This window comes from Pteropus vampyrus, unplaced genomic scaffold (genome assembly GCF_000151845.1).
Source record: "Pteropus vampyrus isolate Shadow unplaced genomic scaffold, Pvam_2.0 Scaffold90, whole genome shotgun sequence".
Classification (NCBI taxonomy): Eukaryota; Metazoa; Chordata; class Mammalia; order Chiroptera; family Pteropodidae; genus Pteropus; species Pteropus vampyrus.
Genome location: NW_011888871.1, coordinates 2,469,238 through 2,486,314, shown reverse-complemented (window position 1 = coordinate 2,486,314; position 17,077 = coordinate 2,469,238). Strand labels below are relative to the sequence as shown.

General features: G+C 44.1%; 1 protein-coding gene across 1 annotated transcript; it reads right to left on the bottom strand.

The window, feature by feature from the left end:
• Positions 1 to 5,706: 5,706 nt before the first annotated feature.
• On the bottom strand, positions 5,707 to 17,077 carry ZNF12 (zinc finger protein 12). Its single transcript, XM_011363842.2, has 5 exons — positions 16,959 to 17,077; positions 16,308 to 16,369; positions 12,800 to 12,926; positions 12,425 to 12,520; positions 5,707 to 9,608 (listed from the first exon to the last, which is right to left on the bottom strand). The coding sequence occupies exons 2-5, from the start codon at positions 16,320 to 16,322 to the stop codon at positions 7,762 to 7,764; spliced, it is 2,085 nt and encodes a 694-aa protein (XP_011362144.1). The 5' UTR covers positions 16,323 to 16,369; positions 16,959 to 17,077; the 3' UTR covers positions 5,707 to 7,761.

Below are 17,077 nucleotides of genomic sequence, written 5' to 3'. Positions count from 1 at the left end.
CGTTTGTTCCAACCCTGGAGCTGCCAGCAGCTTGGTTATACTGGGTTTTCTCTCATTTCCAGTCTCATAGCTTGTAAACACTCCATTTCTTTCTGGGGCATTTTTGTTTAATGGAACAATTGTATCGTTGTGCTAATAAGATCGCGTTGTAACTGCCGTTGCTTTGTAATGCTTTCCCGTGTATTGAAGAGCAAGTCTCTCTTCATTCTATTTTCCCAAACTTCCCTGGCTTTTCCCACGTGAGTTCTTAGCGATGACCTTTAGAATACTTACCAGGCTCCTCTCCAAAGCCTTTGAGATTCCGATTGAGTTTGTATTTAAATTTAGTCTCAAATAACCGCCCGCTGAGAGTGGTGAGTTCTTATCCCAGCTGGCTGGCACCGTTCCCAGTGACCAGACACTGGGCTGATGGAGATGGCTTCTGTGAATTTCTCTTATTCCTATGAGTGGGCCATACTTTCTGTTTCTTTGCATGTTTTTTTTTTTTCCCCCTGAAAACCGGACGTTTTTAGTATTATAATGTTGCAACTCTGAAATTCAGATTCTTCCCCCGGCCCCAGCGTTCTTGTTGTGTGTTGTGGGTTGTTTGCTTCTCTATTGACTTTTCTAAACTTTTTGTGAGTCTGTATTCTTTGTCATCTGTGTTCACTGAATTCCTTTTTCCTTCAGTGTAGAGGTCAAGTGTGTTTTAACTGTTTCCTTAAACATTTGGAGTTGCCCACCGCCTCCCCCCGCCAAAAAAAAGAAAAGGGGGGTGGAGAAAAAGGAAAAAATACTCTCCTGCCCTTTGCAGATTGACTGTGTGGGACCTTCCTTTGACACGTAGCCAAGCTGGTTGCAATCCTGCCTTCGTCTTCATGCCCAGCCTACATGGCGCATGCAGGCCAGTCAAGGCGACGGCTCAGGCAGGGGCTTCTTGGGGGCTTTCCTGAGCCCGTGTCCCACCTGGGCACCCGTGAATTCCTGATACATGTGGAATGGAAGCCCTTATTCCCACACACCTTCTTTTTCAACCTCTTCCTCGCCAGGCTTCTGTTTGTCTGTTACTCATTTGAAGCAAGAAATAACTGTCATTTCTCGTTCCCAGCGGCTGCAGCCAGGACTTGTTCCTTTCAGTGCTTTGGGCACATACTGCCCCAGCCCCGTGACTGCTCTGAGTTGAGGAAACAAAGGGAAGACTTGCAACTCTTACAGTGTCCCAACAGGAGACGCCCGCCATCACAGTTCTGACGTCTGTCATTCACCCTCTGGCCCCAGCATCCTGACGTGGAGCTCAGGTCGTCATCCTTTTGGCTACTGATCTGAGATGCGGGGGATGGGAGGCGGACAGTTCAGAGTCACAGCCCTGTCGCCGCAGAGCCCTGCCGTCCTTCGCCAGGCCTCCCCGCAGTGGTTGTAAGATTCGGACTAGGTCGATGGTCAGTTTTCACCAGTTCATTAGGAGTTGTTCACGATGCAGGCACAGAGCCCTCAATCTCCCTGCTCTGCCGTTTCTAGACACAAAACCACGTCCCATCAATTCTTGAGCTGATACTGGTCCAAATGGATGTTCCACACTCTTATTTCTCCTACCCAGCCTTGGGATAAGCTGTTACTCTAAAGAGCTTTGGTTACATTTAGTGGGGATTAATATTTAGAAACCAAGATCTAGGCCCACATTTTTCTCAGAATAGAAAGACTGCGTATTTTATTAGAAATGTAAAATTCTAAGCTGTGCTAGTATTTTTATTAGGATTACTATTGATTCTGCTAATATTCTTGTTATATTACAAGATTCTGAATGGGCTACTTCTGCGTTCTTCATGAGACTCTTTTATTAGTCATTTGTACGATAGGTGTTGGAGGAATGCATATGTTGCATCTTAGAAAAAATGACAGTTCATTTTTCATTGGCTAATTCTCTGTTGGCGTTGGACTGGCTGCCAAGTGGCTGAACCGAGACAGAAGATCGTTGTTTCATGCACAAGTCCACCAATAGGTGGTCTAGGGAGGTCGGCTTGTCCTACTCTGTGATATCATCCAGGGAAAGGGTTCCCTTTACCTGTTACTTTTCCATCTCCTAAAGCAAGAGTCAGCAAAATATGGTCACAGGCCAGTGCGGCCCGCTGCCTTTTTGTGCAGTCTGTAAATCAGGAATGGCGTTTGCATTTTAAGTAGTTTTTTTAAAATCGAAAGTAGTTTGTGGCATGTGAAAATTATGAAACTCAAATTTCAGTGTCCCTATGTGAAAGGCTCTCCTCCCCGTGCACTGCGGGCTCTCGTGCCACAGCGGCAGAGGTGGGCGGCTGCCACAGGCGCTGTGTGGCCCCCAAGGCCCAAAGCGTTTCCATGGCCCTTTTCAAGGGTGCCAGGTGCTGTCCTTGTGCTCAGGGTGGAAACAAGCTCACTGGCACCAGCTGTGTCACGGCACGAGGGCGGGGGTGGGGGGGAGGCAGCGAGGAACAAAAGGTGCTCTGTTAAGAATGTGACTCACAAGATGGCATATTATCTCCCTTGTGGACCAAATGTAGTCGCCTGGCCACTGGGAAGTGACATCTCTGGTGATACGCCAGCTGAAACTGGAAGCAGGGGGGATTTTTTACAAAAAGAAACATTGTAACACCGTAGGACATCTAGCAGCCCAATCTGTCACACTAACTGGGTGGCACATTCATCATAGGAAGGACGTTCAAAAGTAGAGACCAACAGATGGGGCAGCTGCAACCATTTTACTGAAAGATGGCTTGGGCTGAAGTTGCCAAAACAGGCACGGACATCTTGGGCACCTGAGCCATAAAACCCTAAGACTGAACAGAACATTATCGAGAATTTTCATTTCCTGAGGCCTTTAGTTTTTCTGTTTCTGTAGGAATCCTGGAGGACAGTGTTCATTGCCATACTCAGTTCAGAACACTCATCAACACTGGTTCCTGCACGGACCCCATCCTCGCTTTACCGGATCCTTCTCCGCACCAACCCCAGCTCCCTCCCCTCCCCCCACAGCATTCATACTAGTGAATTTACGACTTTAAAAGCACACACTGTAAACTACGTAGGGATGTATGGGTGTAAAATTTTAATTGATACAAATATTTAGTTACATGAAATCTCATTCCATCCTTTTTTCATTCATATGTAAAATATTTCATCAGATGTGCTACATACAGATACAGCAGATGCCTCTGCTGGCAGAATGCCCCAGCTTGACCCACATATTATTCCACTAGTGACATTCACCTAGGAAATCTCAAAATCTTGTTGCGATGAAACCTTCTGTCTACACATCCTCATGCGCATAGAATCTCTCTGGGATATATAAACAGATCAGGGTAAGGCATCCACATCATCAATTTAAGAAAGCATTTGCAGATCAATTTCCCAGTGTGGCACTATCATTTTAGACACCTCTGCAGTATATAAACATTACCAACCGCCACTCACATCCTCACCAGTACTTATTATACATTGCTGTAAGTTTTGCCATTCCGATGCGTGTAAAGGGCTAATCTGCATTTTGTAAACACTGATATCAAGCGCAGCCCGTGCAGCCTTTCTTTTGGCATGGCGCCCTGCTCGCCCCTTCGCGGACATCCCCGTGTATTCTAGCGATCGCTCTTGATTTAGGTTAAACAAGTTTTCCTTTATAGACCGAAGAGATTTTCTTTGTCTTTCCAGTTGGGATTACAGAAGTTCCTTTTAGGTTTCTTCTTTAATTCTGAGAAATTTTTAATTCATGTATTTTCTCCCTATCTTGTTTCTTTGAAAATCTGAGTATATGGATAGTATCTCTAGTATCTTCTACATCTCAAAAAATTTTAATTTCCACATCATATTTCTTTCTTCTTTCTAGTGTCTTGAGAGAATTATTTGCCATTAACACAGTCCGCTAGTTTGTTTTTTGGTTGTGTGAATTCTATTACTAAGCTCATCTATTGAATTATGTCATGCTCAGCCCTCACCTCCCCACCTTTCTTGGGAAACTTTGTTCTTGCTTCATATTATCAATACTCTTTTCTTCAAGGATGTGTATTAAGAAAATCTGAAATCTCAACTTCCACATCTCATTAAGCTTGCCAGTTGTGTACATGGTACGGTGTGCCCTCTCTTAGGAAGCTCATGTCTGCTTTTCTGAAATTTTCTCTGGGGGTATCCACAAACCTTGGTTGATACGAGTGGCAGGAAGGTGTGGTCCCTAGTTCCTGCTCCTTGGGGTGGTTTAAGTAGAGGCACGAGTTACAGAGAAAGCCCTTCCCTACTGACCCCTCTCCTCTGGGCACTTGACATGGTCACCTCCATCCAGAAGAAGGTGCCCCTGTGAAGATGTGGCTTTGCGGGGAGGAAAGGATGCTCCAGACTGACATACTGTCTGTTGTGTCCACCCTACGTCTCAGCTGGACCAAGAGGCTGCTCTCACTGCAGTGCCAACCTGATGTGCCTGCTGTCCACCATGGTGGACAGTAATGTGCTTGGGACCCTACAGTGAAGGGTGAAAGTACAGTGTGGAAAGATGACAATCGGCAAGTTTTCTTTAGCACCTGCCTCTCTACTGCGTCTGGCTACCAGCACCTCCCCCACGAGAGAGCCACATCTGCCTGCCTTCTTCAGAACTGTCCCCTTTCAGGTTAGTTCCCTGACCCACAAACTGCCCTCACGTCTGTGGCATCACCAGAGCAGGGCTATGCAAGCAAGTCAGCAGCCCACGCCACTTCCTCGGTTTGGCAGGAATCACAGGCTTTAAGTTCAAGGAAGGGAAAGCAATTTACTTGTGATATAGTTATGACTGTGATGAGGAGAGGAAAAGCAACTTAGTTTAAAAAATGTATTTCCTTGTTTTGTCCAATCGGAGGCATTCTGTAAAGCCGTTAACAACCTGGACTGCAGTCTTGGGGCTTACTGTGAAACCTCCTTTGTGGAGCTTGACTGGACCGCCCAGTCAGGCATATGGAAATGGGACTGTGAGAGGGGGACTCAGTAGCCTGACAGCATGTGGCCCCGCTGCAAATGCCATGTCTTTGGTCTGACCTGAGAGGCTACGGGGGTAACAACTGAACCACCGCTCCACTAACTCTAGGATAACAAAACTGGGGGACTCTCACTTCCACCTGCCAGGAAATGGCTGACCTCCCGCTCAGCCCTTAAAGACCCCTCCCAGGGTTCCTAATCTGCTCACGCCACAGATTGCGAGGCCATCGTGTGTGAAAGACGCGTACTCACGCTGCCTTCACTCCATTCTCAGCCCTCACTGCAGGCCAGGCGCGCCGAACCCGCCCCGTGGTGCTGTCTTTCACTAACTCAGGTCTGTGCACCTCACACACTTGCCAGGAAGAGTTAAACTTTTCAAACACGGCATTCCGTCACATCTAAGACAAATCATTTTAAGTACCTCTAAGGAAGAAGAAAAACAATGCCAATTAAATTAGAAGGTGCTACCGATCCTCATTTCAGAGATGTGATAACATGACAACACTGCCAGCTGTCACACTATAAACAAATTACATGACTACATTATTGAAGAGGCAGTTTAGGAATTACATGGATTGGCCCTTTAATATGCAGGCTCTCAGCAAGAGAAAAAGAATGTGATAAACCATTTCGGCTTTTCAAATTTTTTACTTAATACCCATACTGTGTATTTAAGCTATAATAATTTTGACACACTGGGGTGGGATACCTTTGTAGATAGCATTTCGACAAATATACTCTGAACATATAGTTTCTACACAACTGTACAATCTAGCAGACCTTTAATTCCTGTAATGTAGCATACAATCAGCTCAAAGAGTATGGAGGAAAAGTGCTGAGCAACAAAACAGGCTTCACAAGTGATTAAAACACATGAAAAATATGGCATTTCATCTCAGTGGTAAGGGTAAATTATTCAAATAACGTAGGCTATCGGGCTAATCCCTGGAAAGCAAACAAAAGTAGGTCCTTACCTTACACTGTATATATTGTCAACGAACATTGTAGCAATGATCCATGAATAATGTAAATTAAACGAAATCTGTGTCATGCATTATAAAAAGGAAGGTATCCCTGACATTCTATCGGGTTCCAAAGGTCCTTTGGTCAATGACGTAACAACTCAAGGAAACATACATATTTGTTTCTAATGCTCAAACTACTTACATCAAAATTTACAGAAAATAAGTCTCTGTATCGAGACCTCGAAATAGGTGATTTACCTAAGGTCCACTTCTCAATTGCGTTACTCCTGCAAAAGGTAACTTCCTAGCTCCAGTTATCACTAACAGAGCTTTAACTGGCATAAAAATCAATTTAGTCCTTCCCCAAAGGAACAGTCCAGAGCTGGAGCGGCTACGCGGCTGGTTAGGCAGTGGCTCAGCAACACCATCCAGGTTCTTGCCGCGCTTCCGCTCTGCCACGCGCAAATCAGAAGTCATTGTTGAAAGACACAACCAGGTGTCACATCCTGACAAGGAGATGGTCAACACAAGACTCCACTTTACCCTGCAGCTTTCCTTGAATCTTTGAGGAAACCTGCTCCAGAAATAACCTGTCTGATACCTCTTTTATGTGTCTACCATTGGATCCTATGACCACTCCTTTGCTGACAATGACAGATTATCATTATTCGTTGAAACCATTCAGGATTTATCCCCGTTCCATGAGGAGATATGGATATGCAAACTCTGCCAGTGAAAAGTAAGGAACGGGTGGCTAGGGCGGGCACTCAACAATGTCAGCCACAAGTAGCCCTATGAACATAGTCTTAACTCGCTTAGGAACAGGAGTGCAGTGTTTAAAAACATTACTGCACACTTATGTAGGATCTAAATAAAAAACAGATGAAAAAAGTCAGATAAAAATGGGACTATTTTAAGTACATTTAAAAACTGTACAGAGTTTAATGAGCACTACAATTGTTTCTCACTACTGGAGACTTTGGGCATTAACAATTTAAAACTACTTATGCAGTTTTTTTCTATCTATTTTACGCATACATTTCTATCTCTTGTTGACTCAAATACAGTCGAAAACATAAAAAACATTGACTTCTTTAGGGAAGATTTAGTTCATTAACAATCAAATACAATCGTAAGTGCTAGAGAAGAGTACAAGCAGCAGCATACTTTATACCTATTGAATATTAGTTCAATGACACTGCATATTAAGATACTAACGTGGTGGTGCCATTTAAAATGAGTAATCTTACCGTGTCTTACAAGTTATTCTAAAAAGGATACAATGCCTTTTCAAACATGATTCAGAATGAACATACAATTCCTGTAATGTAGCATCCTAAAAAGCAAGCAAACAAAAAGTCCTACATCCTCAGGAACTACCTATATGAGTTTAATGTGGCTGTGTTGCTGTCTTGATTAGCCGTCTGATTTTACAGCTTCTATTTACATGAGGTGTACATTTATTCACAAGTTGTTTTTTTTTTTTTATAAAAAGCTTGATACATCAGAAACATAACTTTTAGTATTAACAATTTCTAAAGGAGTATGTTTTCCACATTTCTTAAAATGACATATTCCCATTGGTATGAATTCCCTGATATGTAAAACAGTTTGAATCCACAGTGAAACGTATATACATTCTACGTTTATAAACTTTTGCTCCTGTGTAATCTAGTATCCAACAAGTCACGTGGTCTTGTGGCAATCGTGGTTTTTACCCTGTGAACTTTCAGATTACAAACCTGACTAATGCACAAAGGCTGATCCACTTTCCCCTGTGTGAACTGATTTACAATGGTAGGAGTTCCTTATACATTATTTTGAAAGGGTTCTTGACATAAAATAAGGTCTGACTTCAGAGAAGCCTTCCCACATCAATTACATTTACATTCCCTCTCCTATGGATTCTCTGATGGCTATTGAAGGCTGATTTGTGGTAGAATTTTTTCCCACATTCACTACATTCATAGGGCTTCTCTCCTGAATGAGTTCTGTAATGTACAGTGAGGTATGACATCCGAGAGAAGGCTTTCCCACATTCATTACATTCAAAGGGTTTCTCTCCAGAATGAATTCTATGATGTATAGTGAGATATGACATTTGAGAGAAGAATTTTCCACATTCATAACACTCATAGGCCTTCTCTCCTGTGTGCGTCCTCTGGTGCCTATTAAGAGCTGAATTCTGGCAGAAGGTTTTCCCACATTCATTACATTCATAAGGTTTCTCTCCTGAATGAATTCTATGATGTATAGTGAGGTATGACATCTGAGAAAAGAATTTTCCGCATATGTAACATTCATAGGGCTTCTCTCCTTTATGTATTCTCCGATGTCTACAAAGGGCTGAATTCTGGTAGAAGGTTTTCCCACATTCGTTACATTCATAGGGTTTCACTCCTGAATGAGTTCTATGATGTATAGTGAGGTATGACAACTGGGAGAATAATTTTCCACATTCATTACATTCATATGGTTTCTCTCCTGTGTGTACTCTCTGATGTCTCATGAGGGCTGAATTTAGGTAGAAGGTTTTTCCACACTCATTACATTCATAGGGTTTCTCTCCTGAATGAGTTCTATAATGTACAGTGAGATATGATAGCCGAGAGAAAAATTTTCCACATTCATTACATTCGTAGGGTTTCTCTCCTGTGTGTGTCCTCTGATGTGTAGTGAGAGTAGACTTGCGACAGAAACATTTCCCACATTCATTACACTTATAGAGTTTCACACCTGTGTGAATCTTATGATGGTCATTAAGTGCTGACTTCTGGGAGAAGGTTTTTCCACAATCATGACAAACATAGGGTCTCTCTCCTGAATGCGTTCTCTGGTGTTGTGTGAGGTGTGTCTTCTGGCAAAAGGATTTTCCACAATAACTACATTCATACGGCTTCTCTCCTGAGTGGGTTCTCTGGTGTTGAATGAGGTGTAACTTCTGGTAGAAGGTTTTCCCGCATTCGCTACATTCATAGGGCTTCTCCCCTGTGTGTGTTCTCTGATGGACAGTGAGGGTTCCCTTCTGGCAGAAGGATTTCCCACACTGATTACATTCATAAGGTTTCTCTCCTGTATGAGTCCTCTGATGTATAATAAATTTTGACTTTTTGCAGAAGGATTTTCCACATGCACTGCATTCATAGGGTTTTATTTCCATAGGAGATGTCTGGTGTACACTGAGGTTTGACATTTGGAGAAAGGCTATTTCAGATTCATTCCATTTATAGGGCTTCTCCTCCAATGGATTAACAAAAACTGTATCCTTTTGAAAGGCTTTCTGGCATTCAATATATTCAAAGGGTTTCTCCAAAATATGCACATTCTGATAGATGCTGTCTTCATTTAGAGTATAAGCGTCCCCATTTTGATTAAATTCATAAGATCTGTCTCCTGGATGAGTTTTCTCAAGCTTCGCGTGGAGGAGTGATTTCCCACATGCACTACATTCATCGGGTTTCATTCTTGCATAGCTTCCATCACTACTAATATATTCTGAAATCGACTTTACACTCTTTTCACATGAGTCACATTTATAGGATATTTTTCTTGAAAGAACAGGGTTTGTTTCCACATTAAAAGTCTTGCTAAGAACATTACCTCTCTCTTCACTCAGGGTTTTGTTGCTGATGGATACAGTTTGGATCGAATGTTTGCCTTCACTTTCCTGGACTCCCTCTATCAGGTTGACTTTCCAGACTTCTAAAAAGAGGCAAAATTAACCAAAATTTTGTACATCTTCCTACATAAGACAAGGAATGAGACATACACAAGCACTTCATTGAGGTGTAGGTGCTAGTTTCATAGACAGTGAAAATAATTCCGTGTGTATTTTTTTTCCTTTATTCTTTGGTTTGGAATATAAAGATACACGTGCATGCACTAATCTCTAGTGATGAGGAAAAAGAAATAAACTAATAAAAACTCCAGTATCTTTGATCTTTGCTACTTTATAAGATTTTGTTGAAAACTGAGTATAGAAGATAATATGTAAACACACGGCAGTGATCAGAAGACAGGACGTTGGATAAATGATTGACAAGGTAGCTCAGAGTATTCAGAGCGAATGGGGTCAACTGACAGGGTGACAAGGAGGGCCGTAAACTATCTGTAAGGATGGATTAGTTTTGGAGGGGGAAGAGTAGCACTTCATACATCGTTTCATATCAGCTTGGGAGAAACGATCACAATCTAAGGCACTATCACCTTATACTAAGATTTTTGTGGCAGCATTTTGACTAGTCTAGATCCTTCCAAACTATTTAGCCTTTTTTTCAGATTCCACACACTAGTGCCAAATAAACGGACCCCTACATCTCCTCATGTTAAGAGTAACATTCTATAACCAGGGCTCTAATTGTGTTCCACTTGGAAGGAGAGTCCAGGAACGGATATGCCCAACACTGTAAAACAGCCCACAGAGCATGCCGTCCTTTCAGAAGTTTTAGATTTCTTAAATATTCTAATGTTGTCGTTTAAACTGAATTCATTCTGACCATGAAACCCTATTTGTTCCTATTTAGACCACAGAGCATTAACTCTGGTTAGGTGACCCAGGGCAAGTCACCTAGCTGCCCTCAGACTCAGATTCATCCACCAGTAACATGAAGACAATGTACCTATTTCATGAAGTTGTAGTGGGTTTACATCAGTTGATTAATATAACGTGCTCGCAATGGCATTTGGCACAAAATACACACTCAATAAGTTTAGGATTATTTTCTCCATTTTCAATCTTCTGACAATTTTCTTATTTGTTTCATCTTTGACATTACCGTTGTCACTTAATTCTGAGTGTGAAAAGCACTTACCCATGAGTTTCATTTAGTGTACAAATGTTAAAAATCAGATTCCTCAATCTGCTCCTAAAATAGTGACCTTATTTTCACTTATCTTACAAATTTTTGGATGACCCTGACTATCAAGCATGCTATCATCCACGTCAAATGAAACCATATCAACTTTGTCCTCCAAAACCTACAATTTCCCTTAGTCCACCATCAAAACAGCAATGGAGAAAATGAGGGGAAAAAAAATCTGAGCAATAGTACTACCTGGATTTACAATATGAAGCCAAACTAGGATGATCTAGTCTAAATGAATTACTGCTCCAGGAAAATCAACCTATTTGTTGGAGAAAGAGGGTCATCAGATATAACCATGCTCTTTTCTTTACAGGATTATAATTCAGGGGAGGAAAGCTCAAGCAAAAAATACATACTCTCAAATAATAGATTCCTTGGTCAGATTTAACTCTTTTTTAACGTATCACCATGAGGTGGAGTCAAAGTTGAGAGAAGAGACTGGAGTAATGATAAGAGTCAGAAGGAAAAACTTCAAAGATGGAAAGGTTTGACAATTTTCAGACTTAAAGTGTTATCTGGCCAAATAAAGCACACCCCAGTGAAACATAAAGCTGCAGGGACAACAATCACATAAATAGAACACATTTCTCGACCAAATGAAGTTTAGCAGGAATTTTGGGAAACAAAAGAAAAAATTTTCCAGACAATACAGACTAATACTGCGGTGACTCCTAAAGCATGAGGAATGTCAGTTCCCTTTAAGAATGAACGGGAGCCTCTGCAGGTGCATCCTGTGAGAGTGGTGACAAGATGCAGCCACTGGGAATGTCAGATGAAGACGTTAAAAATCCATCTGAACGAGAGGGTGCCGTACTGCCCCTGTGACAGGGGACCCCGGACTAGAGGTGGGCGATGCAGTACAAAACGGACCAAAAAGAACCAAAAAGACTTGAGACAGGAGGAGCCTTTTAAAGAAGCACTAAAGGCAGATGCATTTCTGGAGAGGATGGGAGGACAAATCTGTCACAATTCATCTCTGTACATCACATTTATTGAGCACCTACTATGACAGGCACTGGGAACAGAACAGTAAATAAGAGAGACGAGATGAAAATGAACATCTGGAGAAAAAGACGAGATGAAAATGAACATCTGGAGAAAAAGTTCCTGGTGTCACCAAACTTAAGAAGGGCTGGATATCAGGAGTAATGACCAGCACAAGTGCATATGACAACAGGGGTGAACTGAATTTACCGGCTAAGGCACATGATGGTGTTTGGAATCTGACCTCCAAGACAGAGAAGTAAAAAGTGAAACTGGGGACAGGAACAAGTCTGAAGCATTTCATAATAAAGAAAGAGGACGGAAGATAATAACACAGGTTGCATAAGTTATTTTTTAATAATAGACTTATGAATACCTAAAAACACTCTATGGCAATGGATTACTGAAAATGCCATGAAAGCCGGCAGGACCCAAGGTTAAAGAGAAAGAAGGAAGTGACTGGATGTCAGTTTTGGGTCGAGGTGAGCATGGAAAAGCTCTGCAAGCATAAATCTCTGTGGGGGAGGGAGCTGCCTTTGGGAGTGAGAATCTGGTAGCTAAAGCATACAAGTAACTATATTTAGTCACTTCTGAAGTTTGGGACCATTAAAAATTCCTGGGAAAAACACTGCCAAGTTACCAATCGCCTCACTGCCTCCTCTGACACACCTGGGTAACTCTGAAGTAGGACTTCTCCTTCTACTATCCATGGCTCTTCTCCTTGCTCCAACTTGATGATAACTTCCGGTTTGACAACGTGACACCCTGTTAATAAAAAACGAAAGAGAGCTTGAACCTGGCTGGCTGCTGGGCTTCTGTCTCGCTGCCATCTGAGGGAAGTGCTGCCTTAGTAGCTACACGGCAGGATGCCCACCTGAACTGGATCAAAATTAGAACCTTTCACTGGGGAAGTAAAGACCAAAATGTCCTGCCTGGTGCCCAAAACACATTATTCACATTTGTCCCATCAAATTCAAAATTAAAGTTAGTAAACTGGAGGGAAATCCCATGCATCGCAGCGACTCGGAAGCCAGCTCTCCTCACCCACGGCGACCAGGTGGCTGTAGTTCTCCAGCATCACGTCCCGGTAGGTTGTCCTCTGCACAAGGTCCAGCTGCTGCCACTCCTCCTGGGTGAAGTCCACTGCCACGTCCTTGAATGACACCGGTCCCTGGAACGGCACTGGGATTAGAACTGGAGAAGGCATATGGGGACAAGACCTGCCAGGCTCACTGGCAAAGTCAACTAAGAACGCTGTACACCTTTTCTGTCTCACAGACTGTGGAAGTTAAACACGGGTGTGAGGAACACACGACAGTTCACATGTCCACACCGGAAAAGGAAGATGCGGCCCTGCACCGTGAGCCAGGACAAGCCGCCTGTCAGGGACACAGAGCAGTGGACACAGCCCTGCCCCCGAGGAGCATAGGCCCTCCTGGCAACACAGAATGCACTTGGCCCCTTCGTTATGCTTCCAGAACGTGTACAGTGCTGGCTCCCCCTTTGCTCCCTGGCTCCCGCTCAGCCTCCTTCGCCGGCTGCCCGCCTCTCCGAGTCATCCTGACTCAGAAGGCCCTGGGGCTCCGTGCTCATCCTTTGCTCTGCGCTCGCTGCTCTGATGGTGGCCCCATCTGGCCTCGTGGCTTTAATTATCATCTACATATCACATTCCCCAAACTCACATCACCAGCCCAGACTTCCTTCCTGAGTACCAGATACGTATGTCCCCGACCTCAAACTCGACATGCCGGAAATGCACCTGCTCCTCCTGTGCAAACTGGTTGCTCCTACAGCTTACAGGAGGTACTGAAACTGTTCTGCGTGGCACTGGAATGGCGGCTACATGTCCTTACACATTTGCTAAAACCTAAACCATACAACAGAAAGAGCAAGCCCTGACTGTAAGCCCTAACGCAAACTATGGACCTTAGATAATAACGTATCAACACCGACCCGTGGGCTGTAGGAACACAGCACACTTGGCAGGTGTTAGTGGCAGGAGAGCTGAGGGAGGCCAGGTATGCGAGAACTCTGCTGGGCTCAATTTTTCTGTCAACCTCAAACCGCTCTAAAAATAGTCTATTAATGGGGAGGAAAAAACCTCCAGCTCCTAAATATGTAAAAATATAAACCTCACTGATGATTAAGAAAAAACCCTAAGCCTACCAACAAGCTACTGGGGCCTCGGGTCAGGCAGAACACCCCAGGTCATATTCCTTTTCTGGCATCTCACTAGACCAGGGTCCCCTTGACTCGCACCCTCCACCCCCCGCCCCTGAACTTCATGCTGTTCACATGATCGGCCTCTACATATGACATCTTTTCATCAGATAACTCACTTTCCTAATGAAAAGGTTTCAAATTCTGCGCAGGACCAAACCCAAAATCAGGACGGCATGGGTGACCCTTCAGTCAGACCCAGTGCTGGTCTCCACCCACACCCTCACGGTCCCTTGACAGAAGCCTGTGAGCTAATAAGCAAGCAGATCCTTCCTGGCACTTCAGGAGCCGTGTTCAGTCCACCTCGTGCTGTTCTGAGCACCTCAGCGCCCTCTGTGACTACGCAGGTCACGATCGTTCCAGGGCTGTGACAAACTGCCTCACCCCACCCAGAGCTCCCCCTTCGCCGAGCGACTGAGCTGGACTCCGACAGTGCGGCTAAAACCAGCTGTGCTTCACGTCCCTTCAGTGTCCTGGGTGCTGATCGGGAGGACGCCCACGATCCTGTAAATACTTCCGTGGGTCACCGCCTCCCAGGGGAACGGGAAGTTCCTTGAGGGGAAGAACTACCTCCTAAAATCACAGCCAAAGAAAAGGAAAAATTAAAACCACATCCCAATCCCGAAGACACGGGATGTTACTTCTAAGAAAAAAGATAAAACATTTGGCGAAGCGAAGGGTCACAAAGCAAAGAGCTGAACGAGGAGCAGCTTCTACTAGGAGCCCTCCAAAGAGCAGAGGAGAGTGTCGCGGGCAGGACAAGTGGTGCTCAAACCACTGAGAGCTGAGAAGCACCATCCGGTGACACAGATGCCGACATCTTCACTTGCATGTCATAATGGCAGCTTGATTTAAAAATGTCTCAAACCTAACTCTGGCCTTTTCTCAAATCTGCTTCTCCCACAATCTTCCCCACCTCAGTGTAACGGCGACCTCTTTTTTCTAGTTATTCAGGGAACCTCTCAGGTGCTTTCCACACGGAGACATGACTGAGTAACACTTCCAGAGAAATACTCAACATGGAAAATCCACTTGAGCTAGCGGAGGAAAGAAGGAGCAGCCCAAGAAGGAAGCTTCTGTAACAGTCCAGGGACGAAAAGGTAAGCTATTTTAATGGAAACGGGGTGGGGTGAAGGGGAAGGAAATAAAACCCATTTAGAATGTCAACATTAACAAACCTGAATAATCATCAAATGTGGCAACAGGATGGAGGAGTTTACAATGACTCCATTTTTCTGGACACATGACAAGCAGGATGAGGAACGATGAACCAGTAGGGCAACGGGTGAAGACGGAAGTGGCAGCTGGCAAATAATTACATTCTGGATCTACTGGCTCTCTTATTTGAGGTGTCCTTTGGACACGCTCTGTGAAGGTGCGGGCAGGACAGGGGCATCTGGTCTGTGCGGGAGAACGGACAGAGCTGGCAGTTAGAAGCACGGGGGGCGGGGAGGACGGGTGGGCGTAAGAGTCACGAGACAAGGGTGCAGGAACAGCACATGAAGGTAGCAGAATAATCAGCAGGACAGCAAGGAGAGATCTGTTACAGACACCGGCAGAGGAGGCTGCAGATGGGTAAGGTGGCAGTGGGCCCAGGCAAGGATGGCAGATCTCTAACAGATCACAAGTGACCTTTACTAGGTCAGGTTCAGGAGAGGGCAGGGAGAGACCCCTGACTGCAGGCTGCGAGATAAAACATGAACGGGAAATAAGGAGTCTTTGCCAGAGACATCGCCACAGGGTCAGCTGTGCAACCCCAACAGACAGTCGAGGAGATGTTTGGGAACACTGATCTGAAGGGTGAGAGGACCATTCCTCCAGATGGTCCTCGTTTTATCTCCGCTGACCAAGCAGTAAAAACAATATATCTATGGGTCAACAATGTTTCAGTCAGCAGAAAAGATATGTGCCCTGAGTGCTCCCTGGGCAGTACGCCATTGGTTTACACGAGGCACAAGGCACTAGTGGCAATGGCTCAAGGCTTCTCCTTTACGAAGGCTAGTCACAACTACAGTGAGATCGCCAACGAAATCTTTAAAACCCAAGAGAAAAGTGTTCGCCGGTCAATGTGAGTCGAATAATGGATGGTATTTATCATTTTTCGCAACGAACGTCAAGAACACGAGGTGCACTTGTACTTGTGCTCATAGAGCTCTGAAGAATGATGCTATCTACACATTTGAGCTTGACAGACATGTCTGGTTGACCTACTGTGCTGTTTTGTTTAAGCATATCTTTTATCTGGTCTACTTTCCCATTTTAAATTTTGAACTATTCACTTCCTAAAGTGTATTATAAACTAAAGAATAAATACGTAAACAGAAAAACTCACCACAAATTTATTCATTTTCTGCTGCTCTTGGAAAAATGTGGACTGTGAGAGAGGAGGCAGACCTGGAGAAAGAAAATGCAAGCAACAAAGTTACGAGTGATCCGGCCAGCTGAGGAAGTACTTTTCTGCATGAAAACTTACCCAGAAAGTTCCATGAAGATTCCTATAGGAGACTGTCCCTTTAAACCTTCAGAAGTGACTGGAAGAATGTTAGGGGGGACCACCCACCTGTATGTCTGTAACTCCCACATGATTATGTGGCGAGTAGATACATTCTTATTTGTGAATAAACACTGAAGCCTATTGAAATAATCTTCCAATAAACATAAGGTAAAAAAAAAATTTTTGTTACACTCATCTATTTTATTACTATCTCTTTTAACTATGTAAGGAAATCCACAGGATGCTCTGAGTAAAGAGATACACTCGGGTATTGCTAAGTTCTTAAATTATTTATACGTAACTGACGAGCGGCTGAAAAGCATCTTATTAAGAAGCTTACTTTGACATGATGGTAATACAGTGTACAAATTTGTCCCGGGAGTCCGAGTCCCGTTAGCAATCCCACCTACAGACCTGGTAACCTTGCACATGTCACCCCCCTTCTCAGGCCCAGTCCCTTCCTCTGGCAATCGAGGCAGCAGGACATATCCCTGGCACCCTTATCCTGCACGACGCTGCGTGACTCCGCAGAGCAGAACCGAGGGGAAGCCTCACACGCTCAGATCACAGAGCAAGGCCCTCAGGGACGTTCAGAGTCACGTTTGGAA